At 46.5% G+C, this 23821-nt stretch overlaps 2 protein-coding genes across 3 annotated transcripts in view; both read left to right on the top strand.

Annotated features, from left to right (window-relative positions):
• Positions 1–20285, top strand: part of PGK1 (phosphoglycerate kinase 1) — a 30420-nt gene extending 10135 nt beyond the window's left edge. The window contains exons 5-11 of the mRNA XM_084814238.1: positions 4530–4633; positions 5589–5708; positions 15210–15324; positions 15917–16096; positions 16222–16399; positions 16763–16861; positions 19779–20285. Of these exons, the coding sequence (XP_084670364.1) occupies positions 4530–4633; positions 5589–5708; positions 15210–15324; positions 15917–16096; positions 16222–16399; positions 16763–16861; positions 19779–19819 (837 nt within the window). The 3' untranslated portion in view covers positions 19820–20285. The remainder of the gene's footprint in view (positions 1–4529; positions 4634–5588; positions 5709–15209; positions 15325–15916; positions 16097–16221; positions 16400–16762; positions 16862–19778) is intronic.
• Positions 20286–22992: 2707 nt separating this feature from the next.
• AMOT (angiomotin) overlaps positions 22993–23821 on the top strand; it is a 73947-nt gene continuing 73118 nt past the window's right edge. For both annotated transcript variants that reach the window (XM_084814231.1, XM_084814234.1), the window contains exon 1: positions 22993–23103. The gene's annotated coding sequence lies outside the window, so the exon portion shown is untranslated. The remainder of the gene's footprint in view (positions 23104–23821) is intronic.

Raw genomic sequence — 23821 nt, 5'->3', positions numbered from 1 at the left:
CTGGTCCCAAGTTGTTTAGGGCTTTGTACACAGGTACTAATACTGTAAGCCTGGCCCGGTAGCGAAGAGGCAGCCAGTGCAGTTCCCTCAGCAGAGGAGTTACATGCTGAAAAGGGGCAGCTCCCGACAACAGCCGAGCTGCTGCATTCTCCACTAGCTTCAGCTTCCAGACCAGCCTTAAAAGCAGCCCCACATAGAGCGCATTGCAGTAATCCAGTCTTGAGGTTACTAATGCCTGTACCACCGTGGTCAAGCTATCCCTGTCCAGGAAAGGCCGTAGCTGGTGAACCAGCCGAAGCTGGTAAAAGGCACTCCGAGCCACTGCGACCACTTGGGCTTCCAGCGACAATGATGGATCTAGGAGCACCCCCAGACTACGGACCTGATCTTTCAGAGGGAGTGCAACCCCATCCAGAACAGGCAATGAGCCTGTCTCCTGGACCCGGGAACCACTCGCCCACAGGGCTTCCGTCTTGCCAGGATTCAGCTTCAGTTTATTGGCCCTCATCCAGCCCATTACTGAGTCTAGGCACTGATTCAGGACTTGCGCAGCCTCTCCTGATTCAGACGCCACAGGGAGATAGAGCTGCGTGTCATCAGCATACTGACTTTATTTATTTATTTATTTATTTCATTTCTATACCGCCCAATAGCCGAAGCTCTCTGGGCGGTTCACAAAAACTAAAACCAAACAACACACAATAAAACAATTTAAAATATATAGAACATTAAAACCACAATATAACAATACAACCACAATAAAACCTAGCAGCAGTACAGGAGTTTAAAATACAGATTTAAAACAGCAAAGATAAAAATTTAGAAAGCTAAAATGCCTGGGAAAATAAAAAGGTCTTCACCTGGCGCCGAAAAGAGTACAATGTAGGCGCCAGGCGAACCTTACTAGGGAGCTCATTCCAGAGCCGGGGTGCCACAACAGAAAAAGCCCTCCTCCTAGTAGCCACCCGCCTCACTTCCTTTGGCAGGGGCTCACGGACAAGGGCTGCTGCTGATGATCTTAAGGTCCGGGCAGGCACATATGGGAGGAGGCGATCCTTCAGGTAACCTGGCCCCAAGCCGTTAAGGGCTTTGAATGTTAACACCAGCACTTTGAATCGGGCCCGGAAATGGACTGGCAGCCAGTGCAGCTGGAAAAATACTGGCGTAATATGAGCTCGCTGGCCAGTCCCTGTTAACAATCTTGCTGCCCTATTTTGGACCAGCTGAAGTTTCCGGACCGTTTTCAAAGGCAGCCCCACGTATAACGCATTGCAGTAATCCAGACGAGAAGTTATCAGAGCATGGATAACTGTAGCTAGGCTATCTTTGTCCAGATAAGGGCGTAGTTGGTATACCAGCCTAAGCTGATAAAAAGTGCTCTGTGCCACTGAGTTCACCTGTGCCTCAAGTGACAGTTCTGGATCCAAGAGCACCCCCAAACTACGAACCTGATCCTTTAGGGGGAGTGCAACCCCCTCCAGAACAGGTTGAATATCACCTAGCCGGGCAGACGAACCACCCACTAACAGTACCTCCGTCTTGTCTGGATTGAGTTTCAGTTTATTAGCCCTCATCCAGTCCATTACCGTGCCCAGGCACTGGTTCAGAACAGCCACTGCCTCACCTGGTTTTGATGAGAAAGAGAGGTAGAGCTGGGTGTCATCTGCATATTGATGGCACCTCAGCCCACACCTCCGGATAACCTCCCCCAGTGGTTTCATGTAGATGTTAAACAGCATGGGGGATAGAATAGAGCCCTGTGGAACCCCACGGCACAATTGCCATGGCACAGAGCAATAATCCCCCAGCACCACCTTCTGGAATCGGCCATCCAAGTAGGAGCGGAACCACTGTAGTGCAGTGCCTCCAACTCCCAACCCAGACAACCTATCCAGAAGGATACCATGGTCGATGGTATCGAAAGCCGCTGAGAGGTCCAGGAGAATCAACAGGATCGCACTCCCCCTGTCCCTCTCCCGGCAGAGGTCATCCCACAGGGCGACCAAGGCAGTTTCCGTTCCAAAACCAGGCCTGAAGCGCGATTGAAATGGATCTAGATAATCCGTTTCATTCAAGTGTGCCTGGAGCTGTCCTACAACCACCCGCTCAAGCACCTTGCCCAGGAAGGGGATGTTGGCCACTGGCCTATAATTGTTAACATCCTCTGGGTCCAGGTTAGGCTTTTTCAGGAGTGGTCTAATTACTGCCTCTTTTAAAGTGGCAGGCACCACTCCCTCTCTCAAGGAGGAATTTACAACCTCCTGGACCCAGCCGGACAACCCCTCCTTGTTTGATTTAATAAGCCATGAAGGGCAAGGGTCAAGCACACAAGTGGTCGATCGGACTTGGCCAAGCACCTTGTCCGCATCCTCAGGCCTCAATAACTGAAACTCATCCAATAAAACTGGACCAGACTGTGCTCTGAACGCCTCTACCAATGGAACTGCATTAATTGTGGTGTCCAATTCATGACGAATCTGAGTGACTTTATCCTCAAAGTGCCGCGCAAACTCGTTACAGCGTGCTACCGAGGGTTCCACCGTCTCTCTCCCTGGCCCAGAATGTAACAGGCCGCGAACCACTCGGAAAAGCTCCGCCGGGCGACACTGAGAAGATGCAATGCTGGTGGAAAAGAACTGCCTCTTTGCCACCCTCACCGCCACAGAGTAGGCTCGATAGTGGGCTCTTACCTGTGTTCGGTCAGACTCAGCACAAGTTTTCCTCCACCTGCGTTCTAGCCGTCTCCCCTCTTGCTTCATTGCCCTCAGCTCAGGTGTATACCAAGGAGCTGGCCGGGCTCTGCTCAGAGGGAGAGGGCGCTTGGGTGCGATTGTGTCAACCGCCCGAGTCATCTCTGCATTCCACAGAGCGACCTGGGCTTCAACAGGAGCACCAGCCATACCAGCAGGAAAATCCCCCAGAGCCCTCTGGAATCCATCGGAATCCATTAATCTCCGGGGGCGGACCATTTTAATAGGTCCCCCACCCTTGCAGAGGGGAAAGGCCGCCAGAAGTCTAAACCTCAGCAGGAAGTGATCTGACCATGACAAAGGGACAGATGTTAATTCCTCTACTTTCAGATCACCATCCTCCTGCCCAGTCGAGAAAACCAGATCAAGCATGTGTCCTTTTATATGCGTTGGGCCGATGACATGTTGGGACAGCCCCATGGTCGTCATGGCGGCCATGAAGTCCTGAGCCGCCCCGGATACAGCGGCCTCGGCATGGAAGTTGAGATCCCCCAGGACCATCATCCTGGGGGTCCTCAACACCAAGTCCGAGACCACCTCCGTCAGCTCAGGCAGGGAGTCTGATGGGCAGCGGGGTGGGCGGTACACCAACAGAATCCCTAATCTGTCCCGGGTACCCAACACAAGGTACAGACACTCAAGATCTGAGTGATGGCATTTATCCATACTGATGGCATTTATCTCCAAATCCCCTAATGACCTTTCTTAAAACAGATGGTTTCCCTACTTCTAGCACTTCTTATACTGTAGCAGAGGCACATTAATTATATAAAGCTGGTCAACTAAGGAAACTAAGATGCATAGTATAGTATAACCAATAGTAATAGAGAAGACAACTTACCCTTCTCCAGATTAGAAGAATGGTGGTTTTTAAACAAGTTGTGTCATACCACCCAAAATTTTATGCATTTGTTCCTTTGCCAGAGCGCTCTCCTCCCACCACCATGTGAGCAGCACCAGGGGCTCTGACAGCCAAACCCATCTTGCTGTTTGGGGGCAGGGCAGAGACCTAAAGAGCCTAAGGGTCTAAGCTTGTGAGAGGGAGTCAATGCGTTTAGTCTTTCAGACTTTGATCAATTCAAAATGTAATTCCTGATTTTAAAAAGCAGATTAAGCTGCAGAATAAGATCTCACTATTTCACTCATGTTTTTAATTTTTTAACAAACTATTCTGCCCTTTCAAGGCATGGATTGGCAGTCATACCCTTCTTCTGAATGGTTCATAGTGAACGGAGCCAGAGTAGGGCTTGCTGCATCCCTTCCCAGAATGCTTTTGTCTAGTAGAAAAAAGAGAACAAGTTAACATCTCTGCATAACAAGTTACATCTCTGCATAATTTTACTGAACGTGGCATCTTGTGGTGAAATGGTGTAGAATATACTCCTGTCTGTAGTGTGCAAGCAGTACAGAAATGCCTCATCCTCCTGAGTAATCCCTACGGAAGCATTTAGTACTGTTGGCTTTTGTGCATATTAACATAGTCTAAAACCTTCCTGTCTTTTTGGATTTCCCACTTCCATATGCATACCATTTCAGTTCCTTGATCCCATTGTTTGAGCTAAGAAGTAGGTTGCAAGTGTGATTAGAGGCATTCAGAAGAGGTCTTCTAATATTAGGCATATCTGCTGTGGTGGTGGTTTGGAGGGGTCCCTCCCATAAATGCTCTTTGCTCTCAAGAGTTCAGTTTCAGAAAGAATGATTTCATTACTCCTAGTATTTATCAATAAAATAGAATAACTAACAAAGTAATGGGATTTTATTCTCTCTTGCCTTCCCCAGATCAAGGCTGATTCTGCACAGGTCGATACTTTCAGAGCATCACTTTCTAAATTAGGAGATGTTTATATCAATGATGCTTTTGGAACTGCACATAGAGCTCACAGGTGTGTAGCCACTGTCCATATGTCGTCATAGCTGGATTTCTGTCAGCTTCTGACTTATTTGGATAGACAGTCTCTTGCTATAAGGTAGTTTGGCTTAGTTTGCTATCTTTTGAAATGAGACCAATGTACTGGTCTCTATCTTTGAACACTTCTGAACCTTAGAAATGTGTACTTATTTATTTTAAAAAATATATATAATAGACTCCTGCCAATATCTTAGAAGTGTCCATCTTGAAGAAAATAAGCATCATGATCCATCTCAGTGCCAATGTAGCATTCTCTGGTATATACAGTGAAAAATCAGTCTACATAGCAAAGAATGCTACACTAATTCTGAATGACTTCCATGCAGTCTTGATTTTCCTGTTCAAATTGTTCACTGTATATTCCACTAAGTAATTACATTAGCATTCACATCCAGCTGAGTGGAAAACATTTGAATACTCATTATTGAGCATTACAAACCCACTAGACTTGCTAGGGTATGAATAGTGTGTACTTGTTATCTACCATAGATATTTTAAATCTGCCCTTTTTCAAGTTGTGAGAATGCCTTTAAATTGATGTTTACATGCAACGTTGATGAAAACCATTCTTTTTAGATTTAATTTAATAAAGGTCTCTGGAGACATACTCTTCTTTCACTTTTCTTATCCTTTCATGGGATTTATTCATGCAGTAATATAAATGGGTCTTCCACATCAAAAGTGTCTTGGAAATGTTCAGTGCAGAATTAGTTTGCAGGTCACTAGAACTTGTCGAAGCAGAAAGACTGATCTGAACTTCAGAAACGTTATTATTTTTGTTGTGCTGTTGTATCTTGAGTGCTAGCAGTTTCAGCTAAATATCTGCACAGTTGTGGACTTGAAGGGGTTTCTTTCTAGGATCAAAGGAACAGGTTTGGGTTCTCATCAGTGTTGCAGATTATTGAGGTTTTTTTCCCCCAATGCAACAGCTCCATGGTAGGTGTGAATCTCCCTCAGAAAGCTGCTGGCTTCCTGATGAAGAAAGAACTGGATTATTTTGCCAAAGCTCTAGAGAATCCGGTGCGCCCCTTCCTGGCAATACTTGGAGGGTAAGAACCAAATTACTTTCTCCTTCAGTGCATATAATTGTCTCTTAAAACTTATTTGAACTTATAACTAATGAATTTATGGCAGAAATTATGAGTGTGTCCTGTCTATGAGGGCAGATAGTTTTAACATTTTTTACGGCTCTAAAACCGTATCTGTTTCAGTGATTTTTATGTTTTTTAAACGCTATTCCAAGTTTGGTCAGTGTATACTGTTATGGACTAGATCAGAATAGTGTGTGTCTGACCTTTGCATCAGAGTATAAACATAGTCACTACTCAGCAGTTCTGCATGTAAATTGAAACTGCCTGCCATTATGCATGTAGCTGGATACCTATTGGCTCCCAGGGATTCCAAATGAGGGTTTTTTTGGAAGGGGGGGTTGTTAAACTACAAGTAGATGCAGCATTGTCCCATCTGGATTTGCTTAACAATGGTGACTTTCCTGGGGGCATTCTTAAACCTTGGAGTGTGAGTTGTCTTCCAAACAGCCTTGCACAGCCTTGTGGCCACTGTTAGATTGCTGCACATATCAAGAATGAAATATTGATTGCAAGTTAAGAAAGTGTGATTAGCTCTGACTTCCTGAAGAGGTTTTTTATTGTCCTTCCCAAATGTTGCCAGCTCCCATTTTAACCTTGGGGCAACTGGGCCAAAAACGGCTGTTTGTGTGTGGGGGTAGGGTGGGGGCGCTGTGTACCAATTCTTCCACTATTCCAAAGCGGTTTGGTGGATCATGGCCAATATCAACAGTTCCCTTTTCTGGATGAAATATATTGAAGTGCCGCTGTTGGAGCTTTTTGGTTATACCCAGATGCTGTTTTGTTTACTCTAGCACAGTGGCAGTAATAAGTATTTCTCAGACTTGTGTTTCTTCTGCCACAAGTTGTCATAGCATAACCACTGTGAGTAGCGGAGTCCCCCAATTCAAATTTTGCCATAGATGTAAGCATACTATGTGGCGTTAGCTAGGCTATTATATTTCAGCCTCCATCTGTAGTATTAGTACTGGTCTAGTTCACAGGGTAGGTGTATGTATTACGGTTATAACATGAGAAGTGCTTTGAACACTCAAAGTGTTTTGTTAATGCCAAAGTATGTCTGTTGTGCACAACTTGCGGGTTCTGTCAGGACTCCCCTTCTGCCAGTAGCAGGCTCTGCTTTTTGGCATTCTTTAGACAAGTGCAATTCGTTTAAAATTCTGTTTTTCATTTGTTTAGAAATAACTGAACAGCTTGTCACAAATCTAGTTACCAGAATATTCCGTACTCATGCAAATCCCAGTGACTGTAATGCTGTAGAACGCCCATTTGCTTTGTGGCACTACTTTTCTAGAACCAGCTATCAATATATATTCATCCTCCTGATTGCTTCAGTTACAGCACTCAGATGACCAGAGCTGCTGTGATGGGAGAAGCTTTAAGGCCACCCTGCAAGAGAAACATGCAGCCATAGGGAACGGTTGCCTTGGAGTTCGCTGAAATAATCCATCCTTTTGCACGTTTGCTTTGCTGCTTTCAGAGGGATTTCTCAGTGGCACATGCTCCTCCCAGTTTTAAAGATTTTATTCCAACTGGATCCCATAATGTTTACAACAGAAGTTGTGCTGCTCTTTAAATCCTTAACAAAATTAGCAGGAACACAGTTTATAATTATTATTTTATAATAAATAGTTATTGGTCAGTGCTAGAAGTGGTGAATAACTCTTTTAAAAATGTTGAGAATAAAATACATACCTAAGAGAAAACCAAATGAACTAAATTAATGTATGAATAGAGAAGCCTGCTTTCTTGGGCTGAAACAATTATATTAAGAATGGCTACTATCAGGTAGATATTTGTATTTCCTAATTCTGTTCACATTGGGCAAACGTCATTTGATGCAACTGATTGCATGAGCACAAATTCCCACACCTGCTTTTTTCACGATAGGCAGCGTTCTTTCCCTACTTGTGATAAATTGGTTGCCTCAGTTCAATACTAATCAGAAGCCTCATGTTCCCTCAATTCAAGTTTTGAAGCCTTCTAATGGTGAACAATTTGAGGTGGGGAGTGGGTGTTTCAGATGACCTTCTCCTGTTTTGCTTAGAGAGATCCTCAGTCAAGGCTGGGGAGGAGGTACATCTCCAAATCAACTCCCAGAAGCCCTTGCCAGTATTGCCAATGGTCAGGAATGCTGGGAGTTGAAGTCTAGAACATCTGGAGGTGTACTTTCTGCCCACCTCTGTCATAGGTTATCATACATTTACATCAATGCATGTGACTGCACTATTTTCTCTATTTATTATTAGCCTGTATTTCAGTAGTAGATATAAAGAGAAAATGGGCAATGGGCCTATTTGTTTTTCATAGTATTCATGTAAAAGCTTGAAACGCATTGTGACTCTCATATTCTTTCATATTTATAGGGCTGCCTTGTAGTTCTTCCTCGTGGTCTCTCTGCATCACACATAGGGGCTCTGCGCCTGCAATGAGCCTCATTCAGGAAGCTTCTATAGCTGAGGAACGTTTTTAGCAGGAACCTTCCCCCACTGTCTGCTGCGCATGTCCTAGGGGGTTCCTGCCCCTTCCCTCAGTTCTCTTTCGACTGCCATAGTGGATAGTCTTGTTCGGAGCTTCCTCTCTGCTTAGAAAGAGAATTGCAGCGCTTTTTCTGCTACCACTGAGGACTTCTTTCTGTTATTCCTGTACGTTTTACCCTGTCTTTGTCGTTGTTCCACCAAAAAAAAAATCCCTTTGTTGTTCATCCGTCTGTTGACTGTGGCTGCGGTGTCACTTCTGGCTGCAAAGGCACCTTTTTCTAAGTGTGTCCAGCGTGGGAGTAAGTTGCCCCCCGACTGACCTCACTCCCTCTGCCTTTTTGGTTTGGGTGAAGGCTACCTACCCAACCCCTGCTCCTTGTGCCAATCGTTTACTAAACAGGCACAAAACAACAGACCGGACAGGCTTAAGACAGAGCTGTGGGGAAGAGCGTTACTGGCTACGGATCCAAAGAATGCTGCAGGGACAAAGCAGAGGCAATTACATCTTCATCCAAGCTGATATCCCCTTGCCCAACAACTTCCGTCAAACGGGCTGATCCTCCAACTTACAGGCGCTCCTTAGTGCTCTCAGTCATGAGAAAGATGTTGAAAAGGCAAAGATTCCAAAGTTGGGATTGAATGGCCTTACGAAACAGAAGAAAAAGAAGGTTGCCGAAAAAGCTTCCAAACCAAAGATTCTGGCACCACCTCCTTTGTTGAATTCACCAGTTCGTGTACTGTCATCGGTACCGACCACTCCAGCTATCGAGCCGGTGACTGAGGGTGAAATCTTGGATTCCCCCCCCCACTACCAGAATTGAGAGATTTCTCTCTTTTTTTAAATCTTTTTATTTTATTTTATAAATGGAATAAACACTACCAACAATATAAACAGAATCTTCAGTTTCCAACCTTACAATATCCTAAGAAAAAGAAAAAAGGGAGGATAGCAAAAGAAGGAAAAGAAAGCAAAAGAAGGAAAAGAACAGAATTGAGAGATTTCTCCATCCAGAGATTGTCAGACCCCAATGAGGCAGGAAGCCTCACATTGCCGTCTTCCACTCCTCCTTGGGACAGAGAGCATCAGTTTCATCATGGGCTATGTCATTCTCCCTATGGGAATTGCTGCTTCGAGTTCCACTATAGGGAGAGGTCAGGATCTCATGGTGACTGGGAGAGGAGTTCATATTGGTCTTGCCCTCCACAGCAGCCTTATCGTTTTAAGGACTGGCGTAGTTTTCGGGACCAAGGGTACTTCTCTGACCACTCTGGGTATGTAGGGGCGGCCTCACCTCAGTATCAGCCGGTGACATCAGAAGCTGTTTCTCATCCTTCTGTGAGACGAGTTTCTTGTGCCTCCACCCATGCCACCTTGTTCCTCTTCGTTGCTGTGGAGTCAGAGGCACCTAAACTGGTTCACTTGATTCTGGTGTCTGGCCCACAGCTGATCCCACCTGCGGCTCCCATGAACAGCCTTGCATCATGACTCAGCTGATGATTACCAGTCGGATTCTTCTTCATACTCATCTATTCCACCTTCCATCCCATCTCCGGATGATGTAGTGGGATCCCAGGAGGGAGCCTCCCTTTTGAGGATATATTCAGGTTTTCTGAGCAAATCAGCAAGATGGCCCATTCTTTGGGCATCGAAGTTCAGCAGCTGGAGGAGCATATACAGAACCCCATCTTCGACGCAGTCCATACCGAGTCGAGATCAGTTGTGGTTCCCTTCCTCCCAACCTTCCTTCAGACAGTTCAACAGTCCTGGAAGGCGCCATCCTCCATGGCTCCGACGTCTAAGCGCCTTGAGTCCCTTTATTGGGTGCAGGAGAAGAACATAGCATTCCTGTAGTTACACCCGCAACCCAACTCCATCATCGTAGAATCTGCGCAGGGATGGTCACAGAAGCCTCATGCATCACCTGTCGACAAGGAGGGGAGAAGGTTGGATCTTTTAGGTCGGAGAATGTATTCCTCTGCTGCCCTTGGGCTCCATGTGGCCAGTTACCAGGCCATGATGGCTGGATACCAGTTATTCCTTTGGAAGAAGATGGATTCCTTTTGTGCCTACGTCCCAGAGGACCCAAAGGATCTAGCCAGGGTCTTCCATGCTGAGGCTGTCAAGCTGGCGAGACAGCAAATTAATAGCTCTTGGCATGAGGCGGACTGTAGCACCAAGTTGATGGTTGGCGCCATCATCCTCAGGAGGCATGCTTGGCTAAGGTCTGTGGTCTTGACTCCTGAAGCCCGGTCCCAAATAGAGGACTTGCCCTTTGTCAGCAGAGGGCTTTTTAACTCCAAAACGGATGAGCAAATGGACTCTGTCCAGAAAGTGAAGACAACTGTCTGTAAGATGGGCCTGGGCCCTCAACCTGCACAGCACCAGAACACCCCCCCCCCCCCGGGACTGTTCGCGTTACTCCATCTTCACAAGGCCTCCTTCTGGAGACATCTACCCTGCTTCAAAAAGGAGCTATCCAGAGAGTCCTTCCATTCCAGCCGGAAGATGGTTTCTTAGTATTTCACTGTACCAAAGTGGAACTGAGGCCTCCACCCCATCATGGATTAAGGGACTTGAACAAGTTTATCATCCCCAGAAGGTTCAGAATGATCACGTTGGCAACGATTCTCCCTCTTCAAAAGAAACTTTGGTTTGCCGCCATAGACCTGAAGGACATGTATTTTCATATAGCAATTGCAGATGCCAACCACCAGTACCTGCGCTTCATCATCAGTACCAGCATGTTTGAGTTTTGGGTCCTGCCTTTTGGTCTGGTAACCGCCCCGAAGGTTTTTATGAGGCGTATGGCAGTCTGTGTATCTGAGACTCCAGGGAATCAAGGTTTACCTGGACGACTGGCTCCTTGTCTCGGACTCCATAGGGGATCTTTACTGTGCCATCAGGATTGTACTAAACTTTCTGGGTGCGCTGGGCCTGTTTGTCAACAGAGAGAAATCAAATCTGGAGCCTATTCAACATCTCCCGTTTATAGGAGCACTACTAAATTCGACCGTTGCGTGCGCTTACCTTCCTCGAAACTGGCAGCATCAGCTGGTTACTCTCGCGGAGACTGTCCTCCTTCATCAACTAGTCATCGCCTGTTCCATTCAAGTTTTGCTAGGTCACATGGCGGCTACGGTCACAGTTGTTTGATAGGCGAGACTTCGGATGTGGCCACGGCAGAACTGGTTGCTTGGAAACGTCGATTCCACCTCAGATGCTCAGCGTTGTCAACTCTCAATCCCGAGCAAAGTGTTGACGTCCCTTCTCTGGCAGATTCCACTGTGCATAGAATCACAGAATAGTAGGGTTGGAAGGGGCCTATAAGACCATCGGGTCCAACCCCCTGCTCAATGCAGGAATCCAAGTGAGAGCATCCCAAACAGATGGCTGTCCAGCTTCATCTTGAATGCCTCCAGTGTGGGAGAGCCCACCACCTCCCTAGGTAATTGGTTCCATTGTCGTATTGCTCTTAAAGGAAGTTTTTCCTGATGTTCTGCCGGAATCTGGCTTCCTGTCACTGGAGCCATTGATTCCATGTCCTGCACTCTGGGATGATCGAGAAGAGATGCTGGCCTTCCTCTCTGTGACAACCTGTCAAGTCTTTGAAGAGCGCTATCATATCTCCCCTCAGTCGTCTCTTCTCAAGGCTACTCATGCCCAGTTCTTTCAGTCTCTTCATAGGGCTTTGTTTCCAGTCCCCTGATCATCTTTGTTGCCCTCCTCTGAACCCTCCCCAGTTTGTCTGCATCCTTCTTAAAGTATGGCACCCAGAACTGGACACAATACTCAAGAGGAGGCCTAACCAGTGCTGAGTAGAGGGGAACAAGTACTTCACGTGATTTGGAAGCTATACTTCTATTAATGCAGCCCAAAATAGTATTTGCCTTTTTTGCAGCCACATCCCATTGTTGGCTCATATTCAGCTTGTGATCTACAACAATTCCAAGATCCTTCTCGCTTGTGGTATTGTTGAGCCACGTCTCCCCCATCTTGTAACTGTGCATTCGGTTTCTTTTTCCTAGGTGCAAAGCTTGGCCTTTATTCCCATTAAATGTCTTTCTGTTGTTTTCTGCCCAGCACTCCAGCCTATCAAGATCATTTTGAATTCTGTTTCTGTCTTCCAGGGTATTAGCTATCCCACCCAATTTTGTGTCATCTGCAAATTTGATCAGCATTCCCTGCACCTCCTCCTCCAAGTCATTAATAAAAATGTTGAAGAGCACTGGGCCCAGGACTAAGCCCTGTGGTACCCCGCTTGTTACCTCTCCCCAGTTTGAGAAGATCCCATTGATAAGCACTCTTTGAGTCCGGTCCTGTAGCCAACTGTGGATCCACTGGATCATTGTTTCATCTAGCCCACTTTTAGCTAATTTGCTATTCAGGATATCGTCGGGCACTTTGTCAAAAGCTTTGCTGAAGTCAAGGTATATTATGTCCACAGCATTCTCACAATCCAGAAGGTAGGTTACCTGATCAAAAAATGAGATCAGATTCGTCTGGCAGAATTTGTTCTTGAGAGATCCATGTTGGCTTTGAGTAATCGAGCAACTTGGTGCAACTTGGACCGAGGCACTCTTTTCATCCAACTGTCTCCTACATGAATTCTGATGACAGATGCGTCTCTCTCCAGATGGGGAGCCTGCTGTGGCCCATTGCGGACTCAGGGCATCTGGTCTGCAAAAGAAAAGAAGTGCCACACATACTTTCTACGGCTTGGAAGGCGATGCGAGCTTTCGAGCCTTACCTTCAGAGTCGGCATGTCCGAATTCTGACCGACAATACGATGGTCTTGTGGCACATCCAGAGCAAGGCGGGACACACTCCTCCAGACTTGTCAACCTCACCCTGGATGATTTTCTGTGGGCAATTCAACGGGGCATCCTCTTGAGTGCTCTTCACATTGCTAGACAACACAGTGTTTTGGCAGACACCCTAACCTTGGCAGACATCTCACGAGTGGCAGATGTTGGCTTGTGTTTTGGATTGTCTCTTCCTGCACTGGGGTTGTCCAACGATGGATTTGTTCGCGACCCCAGCTAATGCGGTGTACAGTCACTTCTGCATGAGAGCGGGGATCGGTCAGTTGTCTTTGGGCAATGCGTTCCAGATACAGTGGTGTGGGGAACTTTTTTATCTGTTTCTTCCGTTTCCCCTCCTCTCCAAGGTGCTGCAGAACATAGCACATGAAAAGACGGACTGCATTCTAATTGCCCCTTGGTGGCCAAGACAGCCGTGGTTTCCAACCCTACTGCATCTGTCAGTGAAGCAGTTCTTGCGGCTTCCGCAAGCACCAGACCTGATCTCGGGACCAAGGCAGGATCCGACACCTGGATCTTGATGCTCTGAAGCTAACGGCTTGGAGGATTCAGCAATGAATATCTTTCCTCAAATTCCACTCGAAGTTCGGGCAGTCCTGGATGCAGCTAGGAAGCCGGCTACCCGTCGGTCCTATGTTGTAAAGTGGTCGCCTTTTCTGATGTTTGCTCATCGTCATGCTTTTGATCTTTTCCAGGCATCAGTTGGGAATGTTCTTTTCTTTTTGCATAGTTTGTGTCAAAAAGGTTTAAAACTTTTGTCCGTAAGAGTTTATTTGGCGGCTCTTTCTTGTTACAGAGGGTCAGTTCAAGGTTTTTCCCTCTTTACTCACCCTACTGCTCGCCAGTTTCTGTAGGGTCTAAAGAACTTGGTGCCTGCAGTTCGAACTCTGATCCCCCAATGCAGTCTCTCTGTTGTCTTGCATGTCCTCCACTCGAAGCCCTTCGAACCTCTGCCCACGACAGACCTTCACCTGCTTTTGTGGAAAGTTGCTTTCTTTGTCGCCATCACATCCTCTAGATGTTAGTGAAATCTGTGCCTTACGAGTGGATCATCCCTACGTGATTTTCCACAGGGACAAGGTTGATCTGAGACTGGACATTGACTTTTTGCTGAAGGTGGTCTCTGGTTTCCACGTCAACCAAGCCATATCGTTACCAGCTTTCTTCCCAGTCACTACTTCTGACCTGGAGAGAAAGTTGCATGCTGTCAATGTCAAGAGGACATTAGCTTTTTACAAATCCAGGACAGCACCATTCCATACCACACAGCGCCTTTTTGTTTGTTATGGGGGTCTCAAGAAGGGCTCTCCTGTTTCCTTCCAAAGACTGGCTTCATGGATCATGCAAACCATTGGCCTGGCCTATGGTTTGTCTGGGTAGGAACACCCTTCTCACATCGGAGCGCATTTCACTCGAGGAGTAGTCACGTCTGCAGCTTTTACCAAAGGCTTGCCCCTGTCAGACATGCAGGGCAGCGACATGCCAGTCGAAACCGTCAACATTTGTGAAGCATTACAAACTCAATGTTAAAGCACATTCGGACTGTGCTTTTGGGCGGGCTGTGCTGTCATCAGTTTTGGCGTAAGACACCTACCCACCACTGGTAAGTGAGTTTGTTAATCACCCATATGTGTGATGCACATAGACCACAAAGAAGAAATGTAGGTTGCTTACCTGTAGCTGTAGTTCTTTGAGTGGTCATCTGTGCATTCACACAACCCTCCCACCATCCCCGCTTCGATGTCCATGTCAGATTCAATGTTGGTACTGAGGCGTGATTAGTTTCCCTTGGGTCCGAGGCCACAATAGGCGGTCTCAAGGAACTGAGGGAATGGGTGGGAGCCCCTTAGGAGATGCGCAGTGGACGGTAGGGGAGGGTTCCCGCCAAATACGTTCCTCTGCTACAGAAGCTTCCCGAATGAGTCTCAGCACAGGCGCAGAGTCCATATGTGTGAATGCATAGATGACCACTCGAAGAACTACAGTTACAGGTAAGTAACCTGCATTTTTCATTCTCAAATGTTTGCATGATACAGTGCAAATAGTTGTCGTGGAAGTATAGCAACTCAAGTTATTGTAACACTTCTTAACATTTTACAGCTCTGCTAATAAACTACTGAAGTGGTAATAAACTTCTCCCCCCCCCCCCCCCGGTTATTAGAGCTAAAGTTCAAGATAAGATTCAGCTGATCAATAACCTGCTGGATAAAGTCAACGAGATGATTATTGGTGGCGGAATGGCTTTCACCTTCCTGAAAGTACTCAACAACATGGAGGTATGCAACCTGCAGTGTATGCCCTTGTTTGGGTGAAGGGTATTGTACATCACGGGTGGAGAACCTGTGGCCCTTCAAATGCTGATGGACTCCAACTCCCATCAGCTCCAGCAGACCTGGACAGTAGTGGTGATGGGAGATGGAGTCCAGCAATATCTGTAGGTACACAGGTTTCCCAACCCTGTTGTACATGTACTGGCTGCTGTCTTCTTATATTAAAAACTGTTCAATTAAGAAAAAGCTATTAGGTTGCTGACAATTCACTGAATTTGACAAGTTTTCTGAGTGTCTTGTCTGGATACAAGTTCAGGAATGAAGGAAATCACATGACTTCAGAGGTTGAATTTTACCTTCATGGCTAAGCTACTAGTAAGACCTCTGGTCATTCATTGGCTCTGACAGACTTTCAGAAATCATGCTGAAAAAGTTTTTTCTGCAGCCTCATGAATGCTGTTCTGACCATGAGTCATTTCATTAATTAAAAAAAAAGAAAAGAGCTTTCTAGAAGTCTTGCTTTTGAGGTTCTAATTTGCTTCATAGCAGTCTCTGTAGCCATTGATATTTGCTTACACAACTTGTGTTTTGCTTCCAGATTGGCAATTCTTTGTTTGATGAGGAAGGATCAAAAATAGTCAAGGACCTGATGGCCAAGGCAGAGAAGAATGGTGTGCGGATCACTTTGCCCGTTGACTTCATCACTGCAGATAAATTTGATGAGAATGCGAACACTGGAGAAGCCACCGTGGCATCCGGGATCCCTGCTGGATGGATGGTAGGTTTAAAGACTGAGGAGAGAGGCATTGTATAAAGGAGGAACTTTGAGGGCTCCTTTTTTTTCCTGCACTTTCTAGTGACTGAAATACCTGAACAGTATATTTTGCTCTTTCCTGGTCTTAGGGTTTGGACTGTGGTCCTGAAAGTGTTAAGAAGTTTGTTGAAGCTGTGGGAAGAGCCAAGCTAATTGTGTGGAATGGTCCAGTTGGTGTGTTTGAGTGGGATAAGTTTGCCAAAGGAACCAAAGCCTTGATGGATAAAGTTGTGGAAGTTACAGCCAAAGGCACTATCACCATCATTGGTAAGAATCAGCTCCTACTTCCTCTTCCAGTCACCAGATGAGTAGCTTTACAGTTGGTTGGAATGCTGGCTTCCAATGTCTACCCTATACTGACTGGTAGTGGCTTTTCAGGGATTCCAACAGGACTCTTTCTGAAACCTTCCTAGAGTTGCTAGGAGTTGAATCTGGAACCTACTGCCTGCAAAGCATGTGCTGTACCAGTGAGCAGTAGACCTTCCGCTATACGCTAAAGTCCTTCCTCATGGTGATGAAGTACTGCCTGTGTGTATGTGTGCGTGCTCACGGTCCATAATCGCCAAAACTGGTGGAACATTTATGCATCCAAAACCCTCTAAAGTATCTCCGCTATATTTTGCTGAACAGGTGGTGGAGATACAGCTACATGCTGTGCTAAATGGAACACTGAAGATAAAGTTAGTCACGTTAGCACTGGAGGTGGTGCTAGCTTGGAACTTCTAGAAGGTAACGTGTTTTTCCTTTCTTTTCCTAATACATGGCATTGATTTGTATGCGTTTTCATATTTTACCTTGCTTCTAGGATTAAGGCTTGACCATATCATATTTGCAGCTCTTCAAAGAATTACACAAATCTATAAAAAAAATTATGAATGACCTTGGGGTTACTGTTACCATAGTGCTCTAAAACTTTCCCTGACATTTACTCAGTCTTGCATGAGCAAATACTTGCATTTTAAAGTGAGGAGAATTTATAGGTGTTCCTTTTATGGCAGGGGTGGACAACCAACTTCTTGTGCAGCCTACTGGGGGGGTGCCCAGTGCCACCACTGCCTCTCCTCAAATCCCCCGCTGCCACCAGTAGAGATGAGGGCATGAGTGGAGGACTCTTCCTCACTGCCCTCTTTCCTGGTGCTGTCGGGCTCCTGAGAGTCCCTCCAAACAGCTGTTTGGCAAGTTATCTGGTGTTGGGAAAGAGGATGTATGAGGAGAGTCATCTCTGCATGCTTTTTCAGCACAATCGGACTCCCAAGACCATGTCAATCAGCTGTTTGGTATGCTGCTGGGAAATAGATCACCCTGGGAAAGAGGGTGCGCAGGGATCATTCTCCTTGCACACCCTCTTTCCCATCACAATCGAGCTGTCTGGAGCCCAGTCCTGCTGGGAAAGAAGGTATGCGGGATGACTCCCTGCATACCCTCTTTCACAACGTGATGGGGCTTTTGACAGTTTGATTGTGCTGAGAAAGTGACCGTGCAAGAAGAATGATCCCCCCATGTGCCTTCTTTCCCAGCAGGATTGGGCTTGCTGGGAGGAGGGAAGGCTAAACTCTCTCCCTCTTCCCAGTGGTCTGGATCAGGATATGTGGCGGGGGTGGGAAAGAACATGTGTAGCAAGTGTGCATGTATGCACCCCCCAATCCCACACTATGTGTGGCCCTTGGGGGCAAAAAGGTTGCCCACCCCTGCTTTATGGGATGTAGTTTTGCAGAAAAGACTCTTGGTTTCCTTTGGTATTGCTGTTTCCGAATGTGTGTACATTTCCCCATGGCTTTCATCTTCACCTGCTCTCTGACAAAGAAGCTGCACTAAACTAGTCTGCAGCTGTTATTGCCAGGAGTTGCACACAGGGCAGGGCCTTTGTCTCTGTTGCCTAGGAAGTAATGGTGAAGGGAAAGAATGCAAACTAGTAGGAGGCCTTTGATAGACACTTGCTTATTTTGCATCCAAAATGTAGGTTGTTCTAGGTAACACTAAACGTTTTGGATAAAACCACACAGATCTCCTGAGGAATATTGTGAATTGAATTTGACCTCCTTTAACTTAATTTGTAAACTAACTGTTGGATTGGTTTGATGCCGTAGCATGCGTTTTGCACCCCAAAATCTAGTATTAATTCATGACCGCCACTGATTCAAAATAAGCCACCATGGCTTTTTTAGAATTATGGCATGATTTAGATAAACCCATGGGTTATTGGAGGATTGTTTCCCCTTCCAGCAAGCCATGCTGTCTGGGTTCGGATGACACAAGAAGCTGTGCCTGGGTGGTGATAATGGAAATCATGCCCGGCATGTGCCGTGATTTCAATAAGCCACGGTGGCTTATTTTGATCTTGCAGACCAGCCCAGATTCTGCAGAACTGGTATTAGGCAACATTCCATTTTGTTAATCTCTGGAGGTTTGAGATTTGGAGGAGCTGGGCATGTTGGATAAAGAGTCAATTATAATAAAGACATTATTTTTTAAGGCTAATTTATAAAGTGCCTTCTAATCTTAGGATGTGTTGTGGCTGTATGCATGCAGAAAGGTTTCACAATTTTTCCACCTTCAGAACTTAGCAGCTGTGGGCTTACTTCTGGCAGATTGGTGTTTTAAGTCTTTCAAAATCCTGACTAATATCCCAGCAATGAACTTAATCATATTAACTGACAACCACAATACAAGATGAATATAAAGTATTCAGAGAATGCAAAATCTTGAACGTTTTAGGATGCAATCCTATATACATATTGGCAATCCTATATACACACTGGAAGTAATTCCTATTAAACTCAGTGAGGCTTCTGTGTAGACACGTATAGGATCGCACTACTAATCTGTGAAAAAAATTGTGATGCTATGTTCCAATATAATTTATAAGCCTGTTTAATAGCCAGACAAATGTTTTTACTTGATATTAATTCAAAATTATTCTGATGGGCGTAAGGCTTTGTGAACATCTCCTTTTACCCTTGTTTGATGCCACTTTATTTCTGATCCACGGTGCTGGTCTGGTCCTTATTTTAAAGCCTTCAATTTGCCTTCCCTGTCCTGGCATCCTCCAGATGTTTTAGACTACAACTCACATCAGTCTCAGCTATCATAGCCCGTGCTCAGTGTTGATGGGAATCATAGTCCAAAACATCTGGAGGGCATCCAGTTGTGGAAGCCTGCTCTAAATGGTCTGGATCTGAGCATCTCGGGTCTTTCTCCTATACGATCACCACCACCACCATACACATGGAGGTCAACGAAAACCTGTCCCAAGTGCCATCAGTTGTGGATACTCAGCTGTACTTCACCTTTTTCTGTGATAGTCCCTGCTCTTTGGAGCTCCCTCTGCTTCAAGATTCAGCAAACATAATCCCCTCTTTTTGCAGGAGAGTAGAAACTTGCCTTTTTTGCTGTTCTTTCAGAGTTAAGATTAAGCAAATTCTTGCTGTTTCACTTGTTCTGATGTTGCTGCTATTGGCTAGGCTGTTTATCTATTTATTTTTGTATTGTTTAAATTTAAAAACAAAGTTCATTGTTAACAGCCTTGTGAGCTGGTATAGCTGAAAGGTGGTTTGTATGTAGTGACATTTAACAACTACAGTTTGAGGTGTTACAGGATATCTGATTAAACCCAAGTACTTAAGTTTGCGTCTTTTCAATTCTATAGGTAAAGTTCTTCCTGGAGTGGCTGCTCTGAGCAACGTGTAGTGGATGGAACGTGGGATGGATAAGAATCTCTTTCCTAATATGTACCTGTGCGCGCACCACCCTTAAAGCAGCTACTGCAGTGCTCCTATATCTTTACAGGCAGCAGATCACAGAATGTAAACTGGAACCAAAACAGAATGATGGAGAGATTAAGATGGGTCTGTTTGGTAGAGTCTGCAGTTTACATGCTGCTGATTTGTCCACGGTTCCCCCACCTGAACTACTGTAGTGTTAAATGGTTATTGTGATTTAGAGTGTATATATTTATATTTTTGCCTTTTTAAAAAGGCTAAGTTCTCCTAGTAGTTGTCAGTTTCCCGAAACCGATTTCTCCATTCAGCTTCCGTAGTGTTTTTAGCTGCTGTTATTTGTCACTTGATACAGCTTACAAGCCAGGAGAAAATACCAATTTCTTGACATTGACTACAACATTAGCTTCTAAATAAATGTTTACAATGCGAACATAGTTGGGGTATGCTGCTCTTTTCTCTCATGATATTACTGCCAATTCAGTGCATTGTCTAAGTTGCTATGTGTATCATGTTTTTCTTATTTCTGTTATTTCTAACCCGTCCTTAGGGCATGGAGTAGATACCCAAGCACATATATAGCCAGTCAGATTAAGATAAACTTTATACCAAGTATAACATTGCTCAGCAGTTTTTAAGTCTGGCCATTAAAAGCCAACCCAAAAGAGGTGGCCTTAATAGCATTTCTGGAAAATGCTGGGGTTTCACCTTCGGCCAGTTTCTAGAGGAAGGGTGGTGCAGCCATCTGAAAAAGCTTATAGTCCAGGGGTAGGCAGCATGGAACCTGTGGGCATCAGTGTTCCCTCGGATACATTTCTTGGCACCCACCGAGGTGTCCTACCCTCCCATGTTTCAGTTCAGAGCAAAGTGAGGGCCTCTAGCTGCTCCCATCTTCTTTTCTCCTGAATGCCTCTGGGCCACATGTGGGGCTCAGACATTCTTAGGAAATGAAGATAGGAGGAGGTAGCAGGCCAATGCATTTGTTTGCAGCATCCCCATCTGAGGTGGTGCCAGGACAGTTTCTCACATTGCCATATGTGCCCATGGGCCCAAAAAGGTACCTACCCCTGGTATAGTCATTTGAGGTTGGAATAAAGCATATGAGGGAGGTAAGCTCTCAGATATATAGTTGGCATGATGCACACATCAGAATTGTTCAGAATTAAAGAGCTTTTTAATCCTTTAAAAAAAATCTTGTATGTATTTTACCACTTTGAGCTTGGTTTTCAGGGCAGACTTACATAATACCTGCCAGAGCGTCCCCCCCCCCCTTTTTAAATTCAGTATGGTATGTGTCAGGTCTGTCTACCTCTGTTACTTGAATGAGCATGGACACATTTGATCTGGTCATCTAAACAGCAGATAAATAGTACTTGTGAAATTTTCATTTGCTCATCTAATTAGCTTTTTAGAAACAAACATGATCGGTTTCTGCTTCATGATGGCATGCAGGATGCAGATTGCTCCCAACTGTTCAATCTTCCCATGAATTTTCCTTCCTGTCAGCCTCATGTATATTAAAACACTATAACTGTATTGCTAAATTTGCTTAAAGTCCTAGCTGGAGGATAAAAACAATTTTGAAACATTTCTTTGCTGCAAAGAAACAGTAAAACAAGTTGTGTTTATGGGCAATAACTTTGGGGGGTGGGGGGAACAGTGGGTTGAGGAGAGAGGAGATCCCTTGCAGTTGAGGATTGGGGGTAAATTCTGCTTTTTTCCACTAGATTTAAGTTCTTGTTTTTAAGTTAAAAACAGCTGCTGAGAAGTCTGAAGGTATTTTCCAAATACAGGAGAGCTAGTGCTACTCTTCAAAAGAAAATGGTAAAGGGGAGAGAAACTGAGTTTTTTGCAGGAGTGACATACTTCACTTTGAATTAGTGGGGGAGGGGTGAACCGTGGACTAAACTACCAACATATAGCTAATCTTAAGAGTAAATGATTGGGCTGCCCATGCAGGCGCTAGTTGGATACAGGATAGAAGTATGCAAACATTGTGGGAGTATTGAGTAACCAAAGATAAAGTTCAGGGAATACCAGAGACAGGAATTTGAACACAAAGTTGGTTACAGGTGTATGTTCTCATTTTAGAGTAATGGATGGGGCCCAAAGAAATAATTTATCAATTTAGGTAAATTGGTTGAAGATAGGAAGGTGAAAAAAGAAAAGGGAGGAAGATGCGGTACTTGATGAGGAGAGCTTTTCAGCCAAGCTCCACAATCACTTCAGTTTGAAACAGGAAAGGTTCCTCCTGTGCGAGCACCGGGTCATTACTCAGCCTTCCATCCTGCCGAGGTTGGTAGAATGAGTACCCAGCTTGCTGGGGGGAACGTTTGAAACAGACTACCGAGTAAAAGGTGGCTGAACAACAACAACGTCACCTATTAGAATTTCTTTTCTAGACCTTACATAAATGCTATAGATCTTTTGGGTCTGGGTGCTTTTGTGGTGCTCCTGAGTGGTGCTCCTGATGCACTTGTAGATACAATACAAGACACCCACCTGGCAAAGTGTGAGATGCAGCCTGTGACTGCTGGAAAAACATGGACGTTGCTGGTGCAAAAAACTGCACACAATGAACAAAGTTGGGGCTAATCCCCCCTCCCCCGGATGTGCAGAAACTTCCGTGCTGCAACAGAAAAAGCCCTGTCCTGCATTCCTACCAGCATAGCCTCCTACCAGCACAGCTTCCACAGCCAGCATTGGTTGTGGAAACCTACAAATCCCAAATGTAGCTCCTCTCCATGCTTGAAGACTACAGATAAGAATGCCTACAACTACTGTGTCCTTCGCTCCACCCCAACTATTCTATCTCTTTACTAAGCACATCCCCCAAATGGCAGCAGTGATGCCGCCGTGGGCTTCCACTCCTTTACGGACGTGAGCTCTGCAAAAAGCAGCGAGACTTCCTAGGAACAGCATAATCCTATGTATGTGAGGTGTGCCTAGATTTAGTCCGCTAAATCTAAAGCAGGGGAGAAAGAATTGGGCGCAATCCGTTGCTTTTGATTTGCTTTCCTTCGCGCGCCTAATAACAATGGGCGTGCGATAACCGATGAAAGGGGCTTGGGGCCAAGAAACTACATTTCCCAAAAGCCCTCGCAGTGCAGCCGCGCCTCTAGCGGCATGCTGGGAGCCGTAGTTGAAGTTGACGGTGAAAGTCGGCAAAAGTAGCAGGCAGCCGCGTCGCCGCGCGGGCTTTCGGCGCCTCCGGGGCAAAGCCGCGCGATGGATGAGAAGGCGGCGAAGCGCACGGTAAGGCGCGCAGGAGCTGCTGGGGGGCTCCGCGTCCGTCTGAGGGGGCGGGGGTCTCTCCAGCCCTCGCGCTGCCGCCGGCCTTGCGGCCGCCTCCTGGGGCAGCTGCGAGGCGCGCCCTGGGCAGGTGCCGGCCGCGGCCGGGAAGGGGCCCGTCGGTGCGCCTCCCCAGCTCGGGAGGGCTTGGCGAGCGCCGGAGGGCGGATGCGCGGATCCGCCTCCGCCCGCGCGTGGCCTCTGGAGCCCGGCCCCGGGCGGGATGGGGGACCCGCGCGACGGCTGGGCGGCCGGGGAGGCGGCCGCGCCGGGCCGGGCCGGGCCGGCGCAGAGAGGGGAGCGGGCGCCGTAGCGGAGCACCTGCTCGGGGCGCCGAAGGCTCCGGGGCGCTTTCGCGGCGCAGAGAGGCGGGGCTCGGAAGGGCCCCGGGGTCCCGCTGGCTGGATCCGGCGTGGTGACACGCCGGGTCTGGGACTCGGAACCGAAGCCTGGGCCGAGAACTCTGGCCGTCGAAGCGCGCCTGCCTCGGACCCCGGGTCCGGTGGGTGGAGCCCAGGGTGCTCGTGCAGAGCCAGGTCGATCCCGCAAGCCCCAGCCTGCCGCTCCTGGGGCCGCGAGCCGCCTTCGCGCCGTGGCCGCGGGGCACGTGTGCTGCGCTCAGGCGGCCCCAGCCAGGCTGGTTTCGCCCGGTGGGGAAGGCGCCTGCCGGAGCCCTCCAAAG

This window comes from Heloderma suspectum, chromosome 9, assembly GCF_057233095.1.
Source record: "Heloderma suspectum isolate Gila_16-S chromosome 9, 16-S_ref, whole genome shotgun sequence".
Lineage (NCBI taxonomy): Eukaryota > Metazoa > Chordata > Lepidosauria > Squamata > Helodermatidae > Heloderma > Heloderma suspectum.
This window is presented reverse-complemented; position numbering and strand designations above follow the sequence as displayed.